At 38.2% G+C, this 20,145-nt stretch overlaps 1 protein-coding gene across 9 annotated transcripts in view; it reads right to left on the bottom strand.

Annotated features, from left to right (window-relative positions):
- CAPS2 (calcyphosine 2) overlaps positions 1-19,475 on the bottom strand; it is a 32,775-nt gene extending 13,300 nt beyond the window's left edge. For 2 of the 9 annotated variants that reach the window (XM_051631752.1, XM_051631809.1), the window contains exons 1-11: positions 18,585-18,946; positions 17,624-17,730; positions 15,274-15,320; positions 13,979-14,024; positions 13,730-13,849; positions 11,007-11,180; positions 7,995-8,093; positions 4,610-4,677; positions 2,209-2,328; positions 1,018-1,092; positions 36-131 (exon numbers count right to left, since the gene is read on the bottom strand). In XM_051631752.1, coding sequence (XP_051487712.1) covers positions 36-131; positions 1,018-1,092; positions 2,209-2,328; positions 4,610-4,677; positions 7,995-8,093; positions 11,007-11,180; positions 13,730-13,849; positions 13,979-14,024; positions 15,274-15,320; positions 17,624-17,701 — 923 coding nt within the window. In that variant the 5' untranslated portion in view covers positions 17,702-17,730; positions 18,585-18,946. Of the gene's footprint in view, positions 1-35; positions 132-1,017; positions 1,093-2,208; positions 2,329-4,609; positions 4,678-7,994; positions 8,094-11,006; positions 11,181-12,023; positions 13,369-13,729; positions 13,850-13,978; positions 14,025-15,273; positions 15,321-17,623; positions 17,731-18,584; positions 18,947-19,307 lie in introns of those variants that run through there. The other 7 variants (XM_051631735.1, XM_051631742.1, XM_051631773.1 and 4 more) reach the window with 7 other exon arrangements.
- Between the last annotated feature and the right edge of the window lie 670 nt (positions 19,476-20,145).

Below are 20,145 nucleotides of genomic sequence, written 5' to 3'. Positions count from 1 at the left end.
TTCAAAAATCTTTTTTTAAAAGTGACTTATCCTACCTATTTTTTCCAAACTGTCGAAACTCGTACACAGTAAGGGATCTGTCACATGCAAAGAAAAATCCAAGCAACTCTCTACAAGCATCATGACCATTTCTAGAAGGAAAATTGAAAAGCATCTTTATGGGTTTGTATCTATATAAATCCCATTCAACCCAAACCTAAGTAACATTTATATTCCAGAATATGCATTTTATTTCCAATGTTGTACATTGTACAATCTTTTTCTTTGAAAGAGGTATCTGACTGCTTTCTCTAAACAGCTTTCAAATTCAACTCTGGACTTGGACGCTTATTTTAATGCAACATTCCATTCTCCATAGAGTTGAAAACACCTTGCAAGGCTTCATATTTTAGTATACCAATGTAATTTTCACACATCAGCTAAAGGATTACTTACACCAGGATTACTGCATTCATTATTGTCTATGAAGCTCTGATATATGAAGCTCTGTGGCTGAATCCTCAGCTATGTCTAACAAGTATACAGCTCACTGCTTCAGAAAAGCACCACTTACAAATCTGAAGAATACAGTTATGTCACTGTTACTCAATTCAGAAGCTTCAAAGATGCCTTAAACCTGCAAGTTTAATAAGTAAGGAGCTACAAACGAGACACAAAGCCATTCTTTCCACCCACAATGGTTGCTACATACTAAGACAAAGCTAAAATAATTTTTAATCTACTGAGGTGCAATAGCTAAGAGCACTATTTTACACAGCCCCTGTGCTAATTGTCCTGCACAGAGCTATGGGTATGATGGTAACATAATGTTACTCACACATCCTAACACTGTACAACGAGACTGGCTGTACAGCCACTACCCATCAGCCATGTCAAAAGTTGTATTATACATGTATGTATATATATACCCAAACAGCACATACTGTTACTAAACAGTGCATTTAAGTATTTCAAGAGGGTAAGGATCATCATTCATAAATTCATGGAACTGAAAAGCTTCACAAACTTTGTGACTACCTGGTTATTATCCTACTATCAAAGCGTAGCTTGTTAGAGAGCATGTTCTCAGTTAATCCTGATTTGGTCCTTATTCTGTGAAAATAATGCAGCATGTTAATGATACCTAGATGCTCACAGAGAAATGTTACATAAAAATCAAGTGTTTTGAAGCAGCAAAAAATGTGAAATACGGTATCCTTGGCAACTGGCTGAGGAGATGAGCTCTTTTAGTTGAACTGGAAATCAACTCAGACTTGTAATGTGGAAGGTGCTCTATAATTACACAATATGAGAATACTTTCACAGAGAGCATAGATATGAATGGGACATCTTGTTTACATATACTGATACAAAGAATTAAACCTCTGTTACTTCTCATACTTCCATAAAACAATGAGTTTTCTTGCAGAAGCACCCAGGTAGGGGCTTTTTTACAAACCCAGATATTTTTATTGGCCATATTACTAGATCAAGAAATTGAGATTTGCCCATGTGCTGGATTTAAGAGATTGAGATTGGTTTTGTTGCCTTTTTTTTAAGAATACTAGGATATTTATTGAGAAAGAATTCAGAGCAGAATGTTAAAATATCCTAAGCAGAAATGTTTGCCTACATGTTTAGAAAGATTAAGAGAACAAAATTTGGACCTGCAGATTAATTTATTTTTATGGATCACAGTGTTTTCTCAGTTTTTCTTAAGCCCTTGGAGTTACTATTTCAATACTCACAGGCCAGGAATGACATCGAAATGCCAATATATTTAATTATTGCTGCAGAAATCAAAACATGAAATAAAAGTATGATTATATTGTGAAGATCTACAATAGCATTTACAGATGCATATTTATGCAATTTTATACACCTAAGGACAGGAATCTCTAAAAGGATATGACAAAATGGCAAAGCTTTCAACGGCTCAGAAAAGGCTGACAAATCCCTGTGATGAACAGTATCACTGTAAACTTAAGAATGTTCTCCTAGGTTCTACCAATCATACAAATTGATCATTATAGACAGAGAATCCACATAAAAATCCACACAGGCAATTATAAGCATGTGGAGGCTACAAAAAAGGCCTCACATGAAGTTGGTGGATACAAGCCAGAAATAAAACATCTGGAAGGGCAAACACGCTTCAAAGAGCTCAAAATAATAAAAAATACAGAAGAAAATGTACTTCTAAAAAAATGAGTGCTAGAGAAAACTTACTTTGTTTCATGCAGTGTTCTTTTCCTAAAACGCATTGGTGCTGTCCCAAGTCCCCAAAGTCCTTGAGCTTCCTTGTGAACATCAGCACGTGTGGACTGCTCTGGGTCACTTATAACAGCTCTGACCAGGAAGAGCATGGAGAAAAATGTCTGACTATTATAGGTTTGAATTTCAGAACTTACATTTTCTTACTCAGGAAAGAAAACATTCAAGATTAACACAGCAATAAAATCTTGGCATTTTGCATTAAGCTTGAATAAATTTGTGGGCTTTTCTTGTATTTGTTTTTACAAATTCTGAAGTCTGTTACTCAAAATCAAATATATGCAATAATATTCTGGCACTACTATGTAGTAACTTTACAAGTATATATTTGTATTATATGTGAGTATATACAACTTATGTATTTCATATATGTATACATAAAATAAATCTTAGGATTATGAAGGGTCTGGGTTTGGTTTCTTTTCCCCATTTTTCTCCTTTCCACTGATGGAGTATTTACAGAATTCAGTGACAGCAGTTACCAGTACTGGTCACTAGTACTAGTGACAGCATCCAACAGAAACACTGGCACTTCCTCTCCCAAAGCACTAGCTACACAACCCATAGGATCTCAAAGTACCATCAAGCAGACATGAAATAGATGAATTGGTTTCTGAACATTTTTATATTCCCTGTATCAGTTTAAAAAGTAAACAACAGGCTCTTTAAAAATACATGAGATTTTTTTTTATGTTATTGAAATGGTTCATAGTCAGAAGGAAAAAATAATTTTGCATGGCTTATACAGTTTTATAAACAGATCCATCTTTGCACACACCAGTTACACTGATTTAACGGCAAGATTTGCTCTACACACAAAAAAAACCCAAACGATCAAAACACCTTTGTGTTTCCTTTAACAGATTTTTATAGATTTTTAATAGATTTTTTTCATGAAATGGTTTTGAACTAATCTTCCCTGATTAACATCCTGCTCTCTGATACCAATTTGTTTGGCAGTACTGGCAGTTATATTTGGAACATAAAGAGCAAGATTTTTTTTTAAATCACAAGTTTATTCTGATGCAGCTGCAGCACTACTGAATATTGCCTTGACATTGTCAACAGGAGGGTTCAGAGTAGAAGAAGGAATACATACATGGAAAATTAAGACAAAGCAACAGAAGGCAGGTAAGCACAGAATGAACATCCATGATGCAAGATGCACAAACCTGTATGTTCAATCAAAAATCAGCAGAACTGAAACACTTCAACACAACCAGCACATTTTTAAAGATAATCTCTGTAATGATCTGCTTTACCTACGTATTTGTAGAGATACGTCATGGCATGAGCATTTCTTTGAAAACTGGGGATTTCTGCACTCAGTATTTTGCTATTTTTAATCCTGTACAATGACACTCAAAATTTAACATTGTTTCACATCAACCTGGTTTCCTTCAGGCAACTTCCTAGATTTCTCAGCTTTTAAATAGTGTAAAAGCATTAGCCGTGTAGGTCATTTAACTGCCATTGGAATGGAAACAAAAGTAAAATTAAAATGGTAAAGTGCAATCTCAAAGCCTTAAGATGTGTCGGGAGATGACATCAGTACAGATGACTACAGAGATTGTAAACCAAGCACAGAAAGCAACATTCTGTAGAGCTACCAACAGTGTAAGGTAACACGGAACTACATTAAACTGGCTTGCACAATCCTAGATTGTCATAACCATACAATTTGGATAGAACCCTACATTACTAAAGCATGCTTAAAAATGAGAACAAGTTTATAGGAATAATAATAAGAAGGAAAGATGTTTTTACTATACTCATTTTGTAAGTTGTTTTTTTTTCCTGCAACATATAATGGGATCTTTCTACATAGAAGCAATGGTTTCTTGGAGCTAAAGGGCTAGCTATGGAGTTAGAAAAGCCTTCCTGTAAACCTTGATCAACTTGATTAATCATTGTGCCTTTTCTCCCTACCTGCCCAACACTGGTTGTGTCAGTATTAACAAAGTAATATTAATACAGCTAAGATTCTTAGAAAATACAATAAATACTGAGTAAGTGTAATTTGTAACAGCAGGCATCCATATATTTTGTTGAGGTGCAAGAGGATTATTCCTGAGAAGCAGTCTGTTGTAAAGCCCTTGCATTGGGTCCAAGTATAAGATTTAAAAATATTCTCATTAAAAAAGTGAACTTACATTAAGCACTTTAAACTGATTTTTTAAGTTACATCAAAAAGACTTTTCATTTAAAGAATTTTTGCAAATAATAACACTACATAGGACTGCAAAAGACTTTGAATGAGATTATAAAAACACCTCTCAGGTAAGAAAAGCCACAGACTCAAAGATCTAAATTATTCTACAGGCAAACTGAATTTTTACACTGTAAATCCACTTACCTAGATAATTGATCCACCATCACTTGTTCTACTACAGCCTGTTTTCTCCTCTCTGCAGCATCATCCTCCTGCAATTAAAAAACTGACTGAAAGCAGATGAAACAGATAACACCAGACACTTCAAATAATAAGCTACCCTTCAAGCTAGCATTCAGAGGTCACAATCTTACCAATGTCAAAATTAATAACTTCATTTCCCCATCTTTTTAAAGTTTTATTTGCATACCAAATACACAAATAACACACTCTAATTGTCTAAGCTTCTTAGTTGTCCATAAACACAATTCTAGTATTTCTGCTGACAGACAGCATCCTTATCTCTGTATTGCTTCCAATCAGTTCTGTAAGTACAAGAGAGCCTGAGGAAACTCATGTTATTCCAGGTTTCATGGTTGACACAGATTCCAACTCAGAGAATGAAACTTTACCTCCAGCAATATTTAGTCAAAAAAATTCTCTTAAGACTTAGTCTCAACACATAATTTTTTATTTGCTGCATGCCACAATAATTTTCTGCTGAGACAGGCTAATCTGAAAAACTTTTCAGGAAAGATCATCCTAAGGGGGAAAGGGATTTAACACAATCTTATTATTATTTTTATTAGAATAAGACTGAACCATAACCTTGTGCCATTCACTGTAAAGTTCTCAGGCACTGATCATCATTTGTGCTACAGAAAGAGAAACCAAAGCACAAGATGACACCCCAGGGCAGCATGGAGGTCATTGACAACAACCAGGCCCCAGCATCTCTATTTGTTTTATCTTCCAGATTTCTGAATTTTTTCACTGCTCCTAAATTTGCCTTTCTAAAAAATAAAATAAAATGAGAAAACAGAAATTATTTTTACTGAGGGGACTTATGCAATGTTTTTGAAAATTCTGTAGGAACTCTGACACTGAAAAATTAAGATATTTTTCTGATTTATTACTTTTTCCACACAATTTTGTGTGCAAACTAAATTCTAGATAGATCAAACCTTCCCTCGGCTGAAGAAGATCCAAAAGTTGGCTCCCAGATACCAAGTAACTGTAGGGGATAATCCCTAATTCCACAGATTTTATTGGTATAATTCTCAGCCCTGAAGTAAATACTGATTGGCACTAGCAAAAAAAAAGACAAACCAAAAAACCCAAATAAATAATGTAACACTAGACCAGCTAGTGTTTATTCCAAACTAATTTGAAGCCTTAAAAGATTCCTAAATTATAGGAGATGGGAAGATTTTAGCTTGCTTTAATTTTTCTTTTTTGCACCAATCAGAACAGCCTGGTGCTTTATTCTGAGTTACTGAACCTTTGTCCATTGTCACAACAGATGTATTAAAAAGCATTATGGAAAGAAAGATGCAGCAATAACACAGAGCAACGTTTTTTACAACTCAACATATTCCACAGACCTTGGTTTATAGAGCCAAAACACGTAAAATGCTGAAAAGAACATGATTTTTAGAAAATAAACCTTACACCTTGAATTTCAATTGGAGGGTAGGTTATTAAAGGTACTCCTCAACGGAACATCTTCCATTCAGCTCTAGACAAAAGCTCTACTATGAATTTACAAAATTGCTGAGGCAAACATCGAACTTGTAGCAGCTCTCATTGTTTAGAAAGTAGTAACTCTTGTTCACAAAATATTATTACTCAGAGAAAAAAACCTTTTGCCAAAAAAATCTGATTTTATTATGTAGCATCTATGGGCAATCACACATACTGCAGTCTGTCTTGAATAAGGGAACTTTCACCCCAAACTACAGAAAAATTAAGATAAATCCTACTTTAAAAATAGAGTTTCCACTAATGATTACAGTAAAAGGGATTTTTAACATTGTGTATTCCTAAGTTAATTTTTAAAGCACCTTGAAATCAAATGACAACAACTGAGGCGACATATACCCAATGCAATTAATAGCTATGCAGTTACTACTTCTGATTTTTTCTGATTATTCCTAAAACTATCAGAAGCTTAAACCTGAGAGAACCTAAGAGATGTTCCTAGAATTAGACAGACAGCCTGTGCACCTTTGAGTTCTAAACAGTAACAAAAAGCTTCCAAAGGTCCCTGTGACACCTGGCTCAGACACCTGCTGGCCTCCTTTCAAAGTATGCCAGCTGCAGAGTGCCTGTTACTTCGTAGTCCTCCACTGCTCCCTTTCTCAGTGAAACAGGAGTTTATTTGATTCAGCATTAAGTAGTTACTCCAATAATACTTCAAAACTGTTTCCTTTGTCTTCACCATGTCATATAGATTTTTAAATTTATTAAAAAAATAACAAGCAGGATGTTCTTCAAGTTCTTCATAAAAGATCTTTCTGAAAATATTTTCTTATCATGAAAATGAATAGTGAACTCAGTAGTCTAACATCCACTTTGGCAAACTAAAAATCAAATAAATGTTTGCAATGATCCAATATTCAGTGCAGTGTTGAGCAATCAAAATTAAAACTGCTATTTCCTTTTACAATCTAATAACATTTCTCATGGCTTTAGACTTATGTGGGGAAGAAAAGAACAGTTTCCCACAGCTTAGTACTCCATAAGACGGATAATCTTCAGAGGTTCTTTCCAACCCTGACCACTTTGTGACTCTGTGAGAAGCTTAGCGAGCTTGGGTTTGTTTAGTTTGCAGAAGCAGCAGCTATGAGGCATTCTCAAAACATCCTACAACCAAAGGGAAGTTACAAAGAATACAGAACTAAACTTTTTTTGCCAACAGTGTAACAGGAGGCGAAGGTTACACACTGTGCCTTGGGAGGCTTGGTATGGATAACAGGAAGAACTTCTTCACGAGGAGAGCAATGTACCACAGCAAGATGTTGCCTAGAGATGCTGTAGAAGCTCCATCCTTGGAGCTTGAAGACTCAGCCAAAGCCATGGCTGACCCAATCTAATACCAGCAGTACAGCCCATAGAGCTTACAAAGCCAGTTCTCATCACACATTCCATTTCAGGAGTTAATGAGGGAGGAGAACCTGCTTACTCTAGAAACAAGTCAGAGTTAATGGTATCACGGAATCCATGGATCATGGAATACATGCTTGGGTACAAACTACAGACCAGAAGAAATGTAACACCATACCCAGGTTCACTCAAGTCACTAGTTAATCTTAAAATATGTATACATTTGTATTTATTATGCTAAATTTGCATTCTTATTTATATACATTACTGCATAAAATACAAGAATTGTAGACAAGATTGAAAAATGCTCACTGGTTTACTCAGTTCAACTCCCATTGAAACGAAAGCTTAAACTCTCATGACTTCAAGGGGTGCAATTACATACTAGGATCAAATCACCAAAGGCCTTACTTACCCTGAACATCTGGGAAGCCATTCTGCAAGTCTAGACAGTTAACAGCATAATAACAGCCAAAATACTTACAGCTTCTGATTTCCTTATACTGTGCTGGGGCTTGCTTGTGTAATGTTGCTGCAGGAGAGCTTTCTTATCAAGAGCTGTAAGATCATCACCATGTTCATCCTACACAAAAATATGTTCCTTTCATAAATAAAATTTAATAAATTTTAGTAAAAAGAAGCAAACAGAAACCCCACACAACAATTTCAAATATTTTTTTCCTTTCTTCCGTATTTTTCAAAGCATCTGCTTTCTCAAAAGTACTGTGTTCCTACAAGCTTTGTGAAATAGCAGCAGCAAGCCAAAGAAGGCAGACTTTCAGTACCTCTCAGAAGAAGCCAAGAGCTCATCCTTTCTCTCTTCTTCTCAAGAACAGCCAAAACAAAGCAGCACATTTGTCATTATACACATATCTCAACATTTACCATTGCAGAGATGCTGCTTTTTGACCAGCAAAGAAGTTAAATACAGTCTAGGAAAGCCGAAGCACACTGCCCAACTAAGTCAAATAGACTTGTAGATCAGTCTGACTGTACTACAGAAATATCCCCAACATGGAGGATATGAAGAAAACTGACAAAGCAGACAGTATTTATCAAAATCAGGATGGAGGGAACATGAGAAACAAATCAAAAGTGTAGGCTTTGTTAGCTGTGCTCCTCTAGGAACAGCTCCTTTTCAGAGAAAAAAAGTTATTACAAGTTCTGTTAATCAAATAAAATAAAAGGTACCTTGAAATCTAAAGAGATTTTGATTTATTAATTTAATCAAGTAGTGATAATGTCTAACATAGAAAATTGCTCTGCTAGACATTACATTAAAACTTGTCATAAGAACTGAAACACACAGCTTCTAGTGCTTAGAAAGTATCTTTCTGGAAACAAAAATCACAAGAATAAGCCAATCCTGCTGCTTCTCTCTCAGTATACTTTTGCCACCTATTTCTTCAGTTTCAGATTAACTTGGCTGTTCCTGTAAATACCCTTTTGATGGGCTTGTAGTACAGCATATAAAGGAGTAACTCTTTGGAAAAAAAACCCAAAGTAGTATTACTACAAATCTCCAGAACTGAAATCTTAATTGCTACCAAAAATAAACCTAAATTTAACAAAATTACAGAATTAATTGTTTTTTTCATTCAACTCTTTTACTCACAGAATGTTTACTTACAGATACTTTCAGGTTCTCCAAGTTTTATCTGAGCACTAGAAGCACGACTATAAGAGGAGAAAGCCCCTTTAAAACTATCATCAATATGTGTAAAACAGTTACAACAATATGTGAAACATAATCTTTGTTTTACTTAAGAACTTCCCTTTTCATTCTACCAAACAATACACAAGTAAAATCACTAAACTCATTGGTATTCATAGCAAACCTTTTCCTCTGAAATGCAATGAGCACAATATGTTCTCTCAACACCTGCATACTTAACTTTTCATTAACATTCTTAAATGCTCATCTACCCTCAGCACAGTCCAGAATTTGACCAGTCCTCACAGCTGTTGTTTATTTTTTTCCCCATTCCCTTTCACCTACAATGATGTATCTTGCTCTGTGCAGCCACCCTTCTCCACTACCTTTTCTAGAGCAAGAGGAAAGCTGGTTTTTTTCACCCCTTTGTTTTCCAGTTTCATTCCACTGATCTTCCCTTGTTTGCATCTTAGTTTTAATTTCAAAACACAAAAGAACCCTGGCAGAATTAATGCAACTTGCAGTCCAACTCCACAGTACAACTGTACAAGATCTTATACAATGTATACTCAAGAAGAACAGATAGTATCTTTCATTTTTTTAACTCCATATTGTCTTACTTTTTCAGTGATAATATTTCTCTAATGTACGGATTTCATCACAGAATCATAGACTCACGGAATCATAGAATGGTTTGGGTCAGAAAGGACCTTAAGATCATCTAGTTCCAACCCTCTGCATGGGCAGGGACACCTCCCACTACACCAGGTTGCTCAAAGCACCATCCAGCCTGGCCTTGAACACTTCTGGGGGGGTGGGGGTAGCATCTGCACCTCCCTGGGCAACCTGTCCCACCACCCTTAGACTAAAGAATTTCTTCCTAATGTCTAAACTAAACCTACCCTTGTCCTATCACTACACACCTTTGCAAAAAGTCCCTTGCCAACTTTCCTGTGACCCCTTCAGGTACTGGAAGGCTACTATAAAGTCTCCCTGTAGTCTTTCTTCTTCAGGCTCAACAGCCCCAGCTCTCTCAGCCTGTCTTCATAGCAGAGGTGCTCCAGCCCTCGGATCATCTTTGTGGCCCTCCTCTGGACTCATTCCAAGAGCTCCATGTCCTTCCTGTGCTGAGAACTCCAGAACTGGACACAGTACTCCAGGTGAAGAGTGGAGGGGCAGAATCACGTCCCTCGACCTGCTGGCCATGCTTCTTTTGATGGAGCCCAGGACATGGTTGGCTTTCTGGGCTGCAAGGGCATATTGCTGGCTTCTCATCAACCAATACACTCAGGTCTTTCTCCTCACAGCTGTTCTCAATCTTTCTCCACCCAACCTGTATTTGTGCTTGGGATTGCCCCAATCAGGGTGCCAGTACATCTTTCACTCATTTTATTAAGTCCTATATACAGTCATAATTAAATAGAATAATAATTAAAATACTTCTATATTTAAAAATGAAAAAGCTATATATATTTGGGAATAACACTTTACCTAGACCTTCCTGCTGTCTCTCATCTTCTTAGGCTGCAAACTCTTCCCTATCAATCATGCTAATTTTCATCCTCAGGCTAAAGATGCACTATGAGGGCCTCTGTTACATTTCTTAGCACACTTAGCTTCTCAGAGCACCTCATTTTCTCACTCTGGAACAAATGAAACAAGCCTCCTTTTTTTTTTTCATTTCCTACTCAATATTAGATGTTGAAATTACACTGTTTTATTTCTTTATAATAAAAACATGAAATAAATTAATTAAACACACATGCAAATCTCTCCAAATACTGTAATGAAGTACCAATGTCTGTTGCCATATCAAAGCGCAGTTACTTCTTTGCCAGCTACCTTTATTGAAGCTGCTGGACACTTGAGGTGTTCTTTTTTCTTTTCTTCAATTCTCCGAGAATATTTCTGATATTCCTCCTTCATATCTGCTTCATACTGAAGATATTTCATTTTATATCTGTCTCTTGGGGATGGCAGATTTTCTGGTATTGTCTTCTGCTCCAAAACAGAACTCTAAAGCAAAAAGTAATCAATATAAAAGCTCCTGGATGATCCACTGAATGAGAACAGCATTATTATGATTCACATCCAGCATAACTTCAGAAACTTCTTGGCACTGTGTTTCACATAAAAAAAATGCAAATATGACTGCATATGCCACTCAGATTTTCACTGAGTTCCTCACATTCTGCCATTTTTTAATGTAAAAAGTATACAGCCAAATGATTCTACATCACTTTCATCACTTTTAAAGAGAAAAGCCAAGATTCAGTGGTTCCTCCTTATAAGATAATGTTACAGGTCAATAAAATGTAAATTCTAACATTTTATTTTGGATGGCTGAAATAGGCTGATGATTTTTTCAATCAAAATTTCCAATATTCTTGGATGGCAGATCAGTATTAGTACTGGGACTTCCTTCCCTAGAATCACATCAGCTGAAAAGGCTGTGAAGCCAGCTAAGTACCTTCCTAACTTAACATTTGTTTCAGTGCTCTACACATTAGAGGCTGGACCAGTAGAAATAGCAGCAATGATCAAAGGCCAAGACTCCATTTGTCTTTCTCTCCCTGAATAACCAACTTACTCAATGTTTAAGTGATAGTCCTTCAACTCTAACAAAAATAAGATGGTCTTATCTAGCATCTCTACTCGACCCAACTCATCTTGTGACAGCAGTGTGACAGTCTTGTTTCAGAAAACCATTTCTCAAAAACCCAAAAGATTTATATTCTTGAAAGGCAGCTTCCTCTGTCAAAAGAGGATCCACCTCCCTTCACTGATTAATTCCTGAATGATAAGACTATATTTAATTTATTCTTCCAAAAGTGACCTATTTGGGGAAGATTTACTTACAGTCTGTTATTGAAGAAGCTGGAATGTATCTTGCTAAAAGAATGCTCAGTCAGGGCCCCAGAAGCAAGCAATGCAGAAATAAAGGCCACTCAGAGGAATACATTAAAATATTTTAGAACTGCTGGGAAATCTTCTCCACAAAAAAGGAGGGAAATAAAAAAATAAGTCAGCCAAGAAGAGAAGGAGAGCAGAAGATGGTAAGTGAACAGAAGACACATTCTGGCACATACAGCACTTCAGTATTTAAGACCTAATGAAGGCAGAAGGGAAGCAACAAGAGATAAAATAAAGCAGAGAAGAAATTGAGAAAGACCCAGAAAAACAGACAAAGCCACATCAACCTGCTGTTAGACTTCCTGCAGCTAGACAGAATTATATATATGAACCTTATATTTAAAAAAAAATAAATGCTAAAGCAAGCAGTAAAACTATAGGCATCTAGAACTAAAAAGAGTATAGCAACTCAAGTACGTTTGCATTGCACTACAGAGGAAAATAACCTATCTGTAGTTACATGTTTGCAGCTGTATCCTAAGAAGTGCATAAATATCTATGTTGGGCACACAGGTATCCTGAGAAGTAGTACATTCTTAGTCTGCTACTTAAAAAACCTAAAGCCACTTAACCATTTCAGTTTTTATTTAAATGCAAAAAAAAAAAAATCCAGTTTAGAAACCATTTAGTTATCTAGGGAAACACTTAAAATTACAGTCTTGGCAGATTCACCTTGAGTTCCAGCCAACTTGGAGTCATGCCATACAAGTTGCTACATTATTTGTTTCAAGGGGTACAGGATGTATATAAATTAACTAGTAATTATTTTTCCTCTAGCTACACTTCTGTTTTAAAAACACTTATTAGAGTAAGTAAGTTAAATATTTTTGAAATTATGTATTTTCCAGTTTTTCCATACGGAGACTACATTGATAATTTAGGGTGTTTCCTGTACTTTAACCAAATAAAAATGTACTACTAGTAGTAAGATTTTTGCTATGACTATGTATGATACACGATTATGGTGGGAAATAATGATGTAGGCATAATTGTTCCTGAATTAGTTTAAAACTCTAGATATTGCTCAAATATACAGGGACTACAAACAGAAGACTCTCTTTAATTATCACATTTGAAACACTCAGAATACTGATAGAATGACAGCAGATTAAAACGTTGCTCCAATAAACTAGTTCTTGTCATACAAAAGAACTTAAAACATACTACATTTTCAGACCATATACTGGACTACTCTTCTACTGAATTGTTAATGTTATTTTGTCACTGTGTATTTTTTCAGCTACTTTACCTCTGTTTTCTTCTGACATGATTTTCTAGACACCTGTTTAAACTAAAGGACAAGAGAAATTAAACATGTGTCAATGACCAAATAAAAAATGACCACATCCATTTTTTCAAATTTAATTTAGATGTAAGAGTTCAAAGGGAAACTTTTCCTGTATTCAGGGAACTTTAATAAATTATTAATTAAATTAATTCTTAATTAAGAAAACATGGTTTTTTTTAATGCTCTGGAGGTTCTTTGTGCTTTGCCAAGAATATTTTGGACCAATAGGGCTTGGAGGTTTAAGTTTCACCAAAAATCTAACTTGTTTAACCAAAGTTATAACTTGTATAATCAAGCTAATTATGTTTCTTTAAATTGCTGCCGAAAGGGGATATTTTAAAGATACTTTTAGTGACAGACTGACCTGTTGAGTCTGTTGATGCTGTGCATTTGGTGTTTGTAATGACGTTCTCCAACCTGAAGATGATTCTAGTGGGCATGTATGAGGATAACTTCTACTGTATGGTATATAAGAGTCTCCATCCTAAAATTACAGAACGAAGCCCAAAGGACAAGTAATTGTAATTGCTTTCTATTCAGAGAGATATTTTTATAAACTCCTGCAACATATGCATTCTAAAAACTCTTCAAGATAGAATTAATTTATAACTACCTCTCCATCAGAATCTCTCAGCCTTCCTAGATCCAGGCATGGCACCCTGCAGGAAGTTAAAACAATTTTAAAAGTAATATGTTATCTTATTTTTCAATGACAATAAAAGCAAACTGCCTATTAGTTTTTGTTATTATTAGCTCCTTCTCAAAAATTTGCCTGCTGTAACAGCTTCACTACAACTGGAGATGGTCTACTTGGCAAATCCGCATTAGTCCCTTCTGCTTCAGCTCAGAAACTGGCCACCAAGCTTTTCCCCAGGTGCAGTGTACCCTGGCAGCTGAAAAGGGCCCCTGCAAGGCCCTTATTTACTCCCAGCACAGCCAGCTTGGCTTCTCTTCACTCCTCAACAGGAGCTGCTGTAACAACATAATGAATCAGGGATTCTTTATTCCTGTCTTCTACAGCAATTGTGTGTCAACACCCCTCTATAATCAGCCAACAAAGAGGGAAGCAATGGTTCCTTGAGATCCAAACCTCTGTACTTTTTTAAGAGATTAACACAGTGGAAGCCAACTATATTTCAATATTTATTCTGCTTAGAGAAATGAAAACCCCTCCAACATATCAAAGCATCTCTGTGCCTTCTGATTTTACTCCAGGTATAAACCACAAATACATAATTTTTATATTTTATCACCAAAATTTCCAAACATTCCTACTATAACACGATTACTTCTTGGAATAAGAGAGCTCCTTAATTTCCACTACACAGAAATTGAAGCTCTTTGACTTCGCTATGAACAATCCAAGGTCACGGTCACTCATACTTGTAAAACAATGTAGAAAGATACATTGGCTGTAAGGCACTCCACTAAATAAACTAAAAAAATCCCAAACTATCAAACATGGTCCTTGGAATCAGATGTTGCTCATCTGTCAAAGTCACTGTAAGGTTTTAAACATTATAACCAGTGCACAAAATTTTCCATGGTTTGTAAAAACCCATCACAACAGTTACTATGTAATTTTTACTGTAATAGCTGAAAAGAAGGTCAATAGTTAAAAATGTTTTTCTGATTTTGTAGACTATTATATTAAAAAAAAAATCAAAGAAGATTAGGTATAAATATGAAAGCTCTGAGTGCAGTTATTCTGTGAAGCTCAACCAAATGTAAATCAACTTAATTCCAATGTAAATAGCGCATCAAATATTCTAATCTAAATATAAATCATAGAAAACAAACTAGGAAGATAAATTTCATGGAACACTGAGTTGCATATCAATACAAATGCAAATGCATTTTTATTAATGCACAATTCACCATATAGATCAAAAACAGAAGCTGACTTACTCTGGTGGGCGAGAACCATGAGTAGCCTGTCTGTCTGGTCTCCAGCCCTAAAAGAACAAGATGTTATCACATACCTACAGGGATCAGGCTTAAAATACACAGTTCTCTCTTTCAACCTTAACTGGAAGATTAGAAATCAATGCCTGAAAGTATCTGTTCAACAGATGCTACTGAGATGCTACTAACAAAAGGACAAAACAAAAACTTTACCTTGCAAGTTGATTCTTACAGATCATGAGACTAAAAGACTGAATATTCATCACGACAGAAAGATTTCCAGCCATTAAGAATTCAGAAGCCAGGTAGTATCCACAACAGCTATGAATAACACATTAAAAATAATTCATGTTCCTTAGGCTTAATACAATCAGTGCTCACAAAGTTTTAGGTCACATCGTCCTTGTTGGTTGGGAAGCAAACCCCCAAGCAACCCTTAAACCAAACATATAATACCAACAGCCAGCTGGCTCACAAGGAGCTAGCTCAGCCCCCAAAGCAGCACTGATATCTGGTGTAACTGCATCATCTTGGCTTTAGTATAGCAGCACATGAGGAGGAGTAGGCAGCTTCTGTACTCACACTGTTTATTTTGCATGGTTGTGTACCACACAGATCTCCAAACTCAATGGAGCAAGAACATGGCAAGAAGATTCAAGCCAAAGCTCCATCTACTCCACACTATGGCTTTCTGAAAATAGCCAACAGCAAATCCCTAGGGAAGACTGACTAGGGCAAGCACACAGTAACAATTCTCCCAACTGGCCTCTCAGTCTGGGGAAAAAAACAACAGGGATGCTCAGGGATGTTCTTTCTGTACCAGTGCCAACATCTTTGTTTTCACACTCTTCAGCTCAGATATTTAAGCATCACAGTCTGAACTGAGCAGAAGCTCACTTTCCAGGTGCCCTAACACCTTCCACACTTTGAAAGGAGTCACCAAAGTGTAACTCCTTTCTTGTCACACACTCTTGTAGCCTACTCCTGAAAAAGAAGTTCACAGTTCAGCAACACTACCTACCCTCCAGTGCTTTCAGAAAAGAGTATTCGGGTTTAAAAAAATAAAGGTTCTCTCCATTAAGCTCGCACGTAATAAACACCACCACCTTGTGGTCAAATATGTAAAAACCGTTAAGAGCTCTAGCAAAGTTTACTCATATTCCTAAAACTAAATGCAATGCATTAAAACACAAGCATACTATTTTTTCTGTACCATTTCAACTGTGACAAGATAAACAACATACCACATTCTAGATATTAAAGTCTTCATATAATTCATTTTCCAGAAGTCATTTAATCAGGAAGAAAGCAAACAATAATCATCCTGAAGACTGTCCACATTTATGGGGTAAAGCACATATTTTAATCTATGATTTATTTTTGCAAGCTACCAAGAATCAGATGTACTGTAGAGTTTAAATTTGGAAACTGAGGGGCACGAGAAAGGAAAAAAATAGGGATGAGAATTTAGACAAAAATTGTCTTTTTTTCTTTTACAACTCAAATGCCCCAAACGCTCTTGTTCTATACAGGTAATTCATTTTCAATGTGGTATCTTTACAAAATTTCTTTTTTCATTCCAAATCAAACAAGAAAGGAAAAGAGCAACTTGGCAGTCAAACTCTAAGAATTCCTAATGTGGTCATTCAATCAATAAGGAAGTTAAATGGGTGCTTGGCGGCTGAGAGGAGATTCCCAATTAACTTCATGAGCATGAAATACGCAGTATCTTTGAGAAAAACCAACTGCTATTAAAAATATTAATATTTATCTTAGAAATAAGCCCTTAGAATCCAAGATCATATTTGTACTAATCAGGCATTTGAAAGTTAGCCTGAAAGGTTCTGCTACAGTGATCTTGTGAGGGTCACAAACCTAACACATCAAAACATAGACTATTAGGAATACCTGGAAAACAAAACTCCTGGTCATACTGAATGCAGAGCACTGAGGTTCACTTTACATATCCCCCTGAAAGCATTCCTTTTGAAATCATGTTTTTGGGGGTTGTTTCACCTTATTGTTGTCTTGAAAAAAAGCACAGGTACACCTGTTACCAGTTTCACTAACAGCCTGAGACATCACACAAAAGCCTTTCTCCCCGAGTTCTTCACATCCCAGCTAAGTGCTTTGAACATCAGTTGTTTTAGGACAGCTGTTTTCATTGGAAATTCTCTCCTTCCATTTGAAAAGCTTTCATACTAAACTACCACTTTCTGACAAAAAACATTTGTTTCCTTCTCTAGAAAACATATTATAATCTCAAACAAAAACCCTCTGAAGCATAATTAAATTACTTGTGAAAACATCAAACTAAGAAAGGAAAACAACCACAAGCCTTCCATCAACATACCTGATGTTTCTTTCCCATCAATGACTGCTGAGTCTGTCTTTGAGGGGATGCGACAACTCCTTTAACTTCCAAATCCATGCAAATTCAATGACAGCCTTCAGAATAAACTGAAAACCAGAAAAAAACCCAAAACTATTATGTATTTTTATGTAAGTACTTCTGCAAATAAACATTATTGCATTAGAAAGAATGTGTCTATGACCAATAATTTGGGCATTGTCTTCAGCAATCTATGAAATGTTGCTGTGTTCCCTTTTTCACCACTTAATTTCAGTCTTTCCTTACTAGGAACCAGGTTCTTCTTCCAATTTATGTCTTTGCCTCCAGTTTTGCTCCCTCCTTCCTTTACACTTCTCTCGATGCCTTCTCACATTACTGATTTGCTACCCCCTGATAACATCCAGCCTTTTTTACTCTTCACTTACAGTTGCTGCCTTGCTCCTAGCTGCACCATGTCCTGGGACTAAGTGTTTTCAGGATGACCTAAGTGCCCACCTGGCATGCAGCCAGCCTCCCAGAGCTCCAGAGTGACATGTTATCAGTATGCTAGCTCCTGCTCTGCTGAGTTCTCCTTCCACCCAGCCAGTTGTGAACAAAACACCTATCATTTATTTCCCAGAAATCTGATGCTCCCTTTTCAACTTACCATCCACCAAAGCTGACACTGTTTCTACCTACAGAGCAGGATTTAACTCCCCAGTATTCTTTCCTTTACCAAGCAGGAGAGAAGTGGGGCCTATTCAGAGATGTCCACACAGCTGCTCGCCAACCAGCCACTCCTCCTGACATTCCCCCTTTCCCAGAGCACTTAAAATGCCTTCCCACAACCTCGAGGCCCTTACTGAAATACAGCAGCCTTCCAACTGAAAATATATGGTAGAAAGAGTTGTTGCATTTAACCGGTAACACGTCAAAATGACTTTATTGCAAACAACAGTTATTTAAAGGGCAAAATAAATACCTGAACAGGGCTTACAGGAAAGCTGGAGGAGGACTTCTTGCAAGGGTATGCAGTGACAGGACGAGGGGTAACTATTTTAAGCTGAAAAGAGGTTAGCTTTAGAGTAGATGTTAGGAAGAAATTCTTTAATGTGAGGATGGTGAGACACTGGCACAGGCTGCCCAGGGAAATTCTGGCTGCCCCCTCCCTGGAAGTGCTCAAGGCCAGGCTGGATGGGACTCTGAGCAACCTGGTCTAGTGGGAGGTGTCCCTGCCCATGCAGGAGCGTCAGAACTTGATGATCTTTAAGGCCCCTTCCAACCCAAACCATCCTGTGACTCTATGAAACAAACACTGTGTGTGGGCCGAGGCAGCTTCACGGAAACGATGTATTTTTCCGCGAGCGCTCTGGGGCAGGGCCCAGGAGCGGCCCGGGGCTCCAGCAGGGCACCCCTCCGGCCGGGTCCCGGAGGGGTCTCACCGGAGGGGTCTCACCGGAGGGGTCTCACCGGAGGGGTCTCACCGGAGGGGTCTGCCTGACGGGGCGCGACGGGCCGCGCACGGCAGACGGAGAGGGCCCGCCCCCCTGCGTCTCCATGGTTACCGCGGCCCCCGCTGCTGCCCCCGCGGTCACGGCTGCGGCCCCCGCGTCCCGCCGCGGCCCCCGCGTCCCGCCGCGGCCCGAGGGCCAGGAGCGGCCCCTGCCCGCCCGCCCCTGCCCGCCGCCGCGTCCCGCCGCCCCACCTCGGGCACCGCCCGCCTCGGCGCCTTGCCCGATACAGCAGGGCGGAGGGGCCAATCTCAGCCAGGCTTCGCACGAGTGTTTGGCGAGATACCGCCTCCGCTGAGCGGGAAGCCGAATTCCCTGCGCCTCCGGAGGAAATACGCTCTGTGAGATGCCTGCGCTTGGGACACAACAAGCCCACGCAATGCCACAGGCGCGGGGAGGAGTGGCTGGAAAGCTGCCTGGTGACAAAGAACTCGCGGGTATTGGCTGGCAGCCGGCTGAGCCTGAGCCAGCAGTGTGCCCAGGCGGCCAGGAGGGCCAGCGGCAGCCTGGCTGGGGCCAGCAACCGTGTGGCCAGCGGGAACGGCAAAGGGGTTGTTTCCCTGTCCTCGGTACTGGTGGGGCTGCAACCCGGGACTGTGTTTGGTTCTAGGCCTTTCAGAAGGACATCGAGGTACTGGAGCAAGTCCAGAGAAGAGCAATGAAGCTGGTGAAGAGTCTAGAGCACAGCTCTTAGGAGGACCAGCCAAGTGAGCTGGGCTTGTTTAGTCTGGAGAAAACGAGGCTCAGGGGAGACCTTAGTGCTCTCTACAACTCCATGAAAGGAGGTTGCCGTGAGGTGGGTGTCAGTCTCTTCTCCCAAGTAACAAGTGATAGGACAAGAGGAAATGGCCTCAGGGTGTGCCAGGGGAGGTTTAGATTGGAAATTAGGATAAATTTCTTCACCAAAATGGTTGTTAGGCATTGGAACAGGCTGCCCAGTAGTTAAGTAAGTCATCATCCCCTGGAGGTGTTTAGAAGACCTGTAGATGTTGTGTGGTGGTCAAGCAGTGGACTTGGCAGTGCTAGGTTAAT

The sequence above is a fragment of the Apus apus genome, chromosome 1 (genome assembly GCF_020740795.1).
Source record: "Apus apus isolate bApuApu2 chromosome 1, bApuApu2.pri.cur, whole genome shotgun sequence".
NCBI lineage: Eukaryota > Metazoa > Chordata > Aves > Apodiformes > Apodidae > Apus > Apus apus.
Note: the sequence above shows the minus strand (reverse complement) of the source record. Positions and strands in the feature narration are given on the sequence as shown.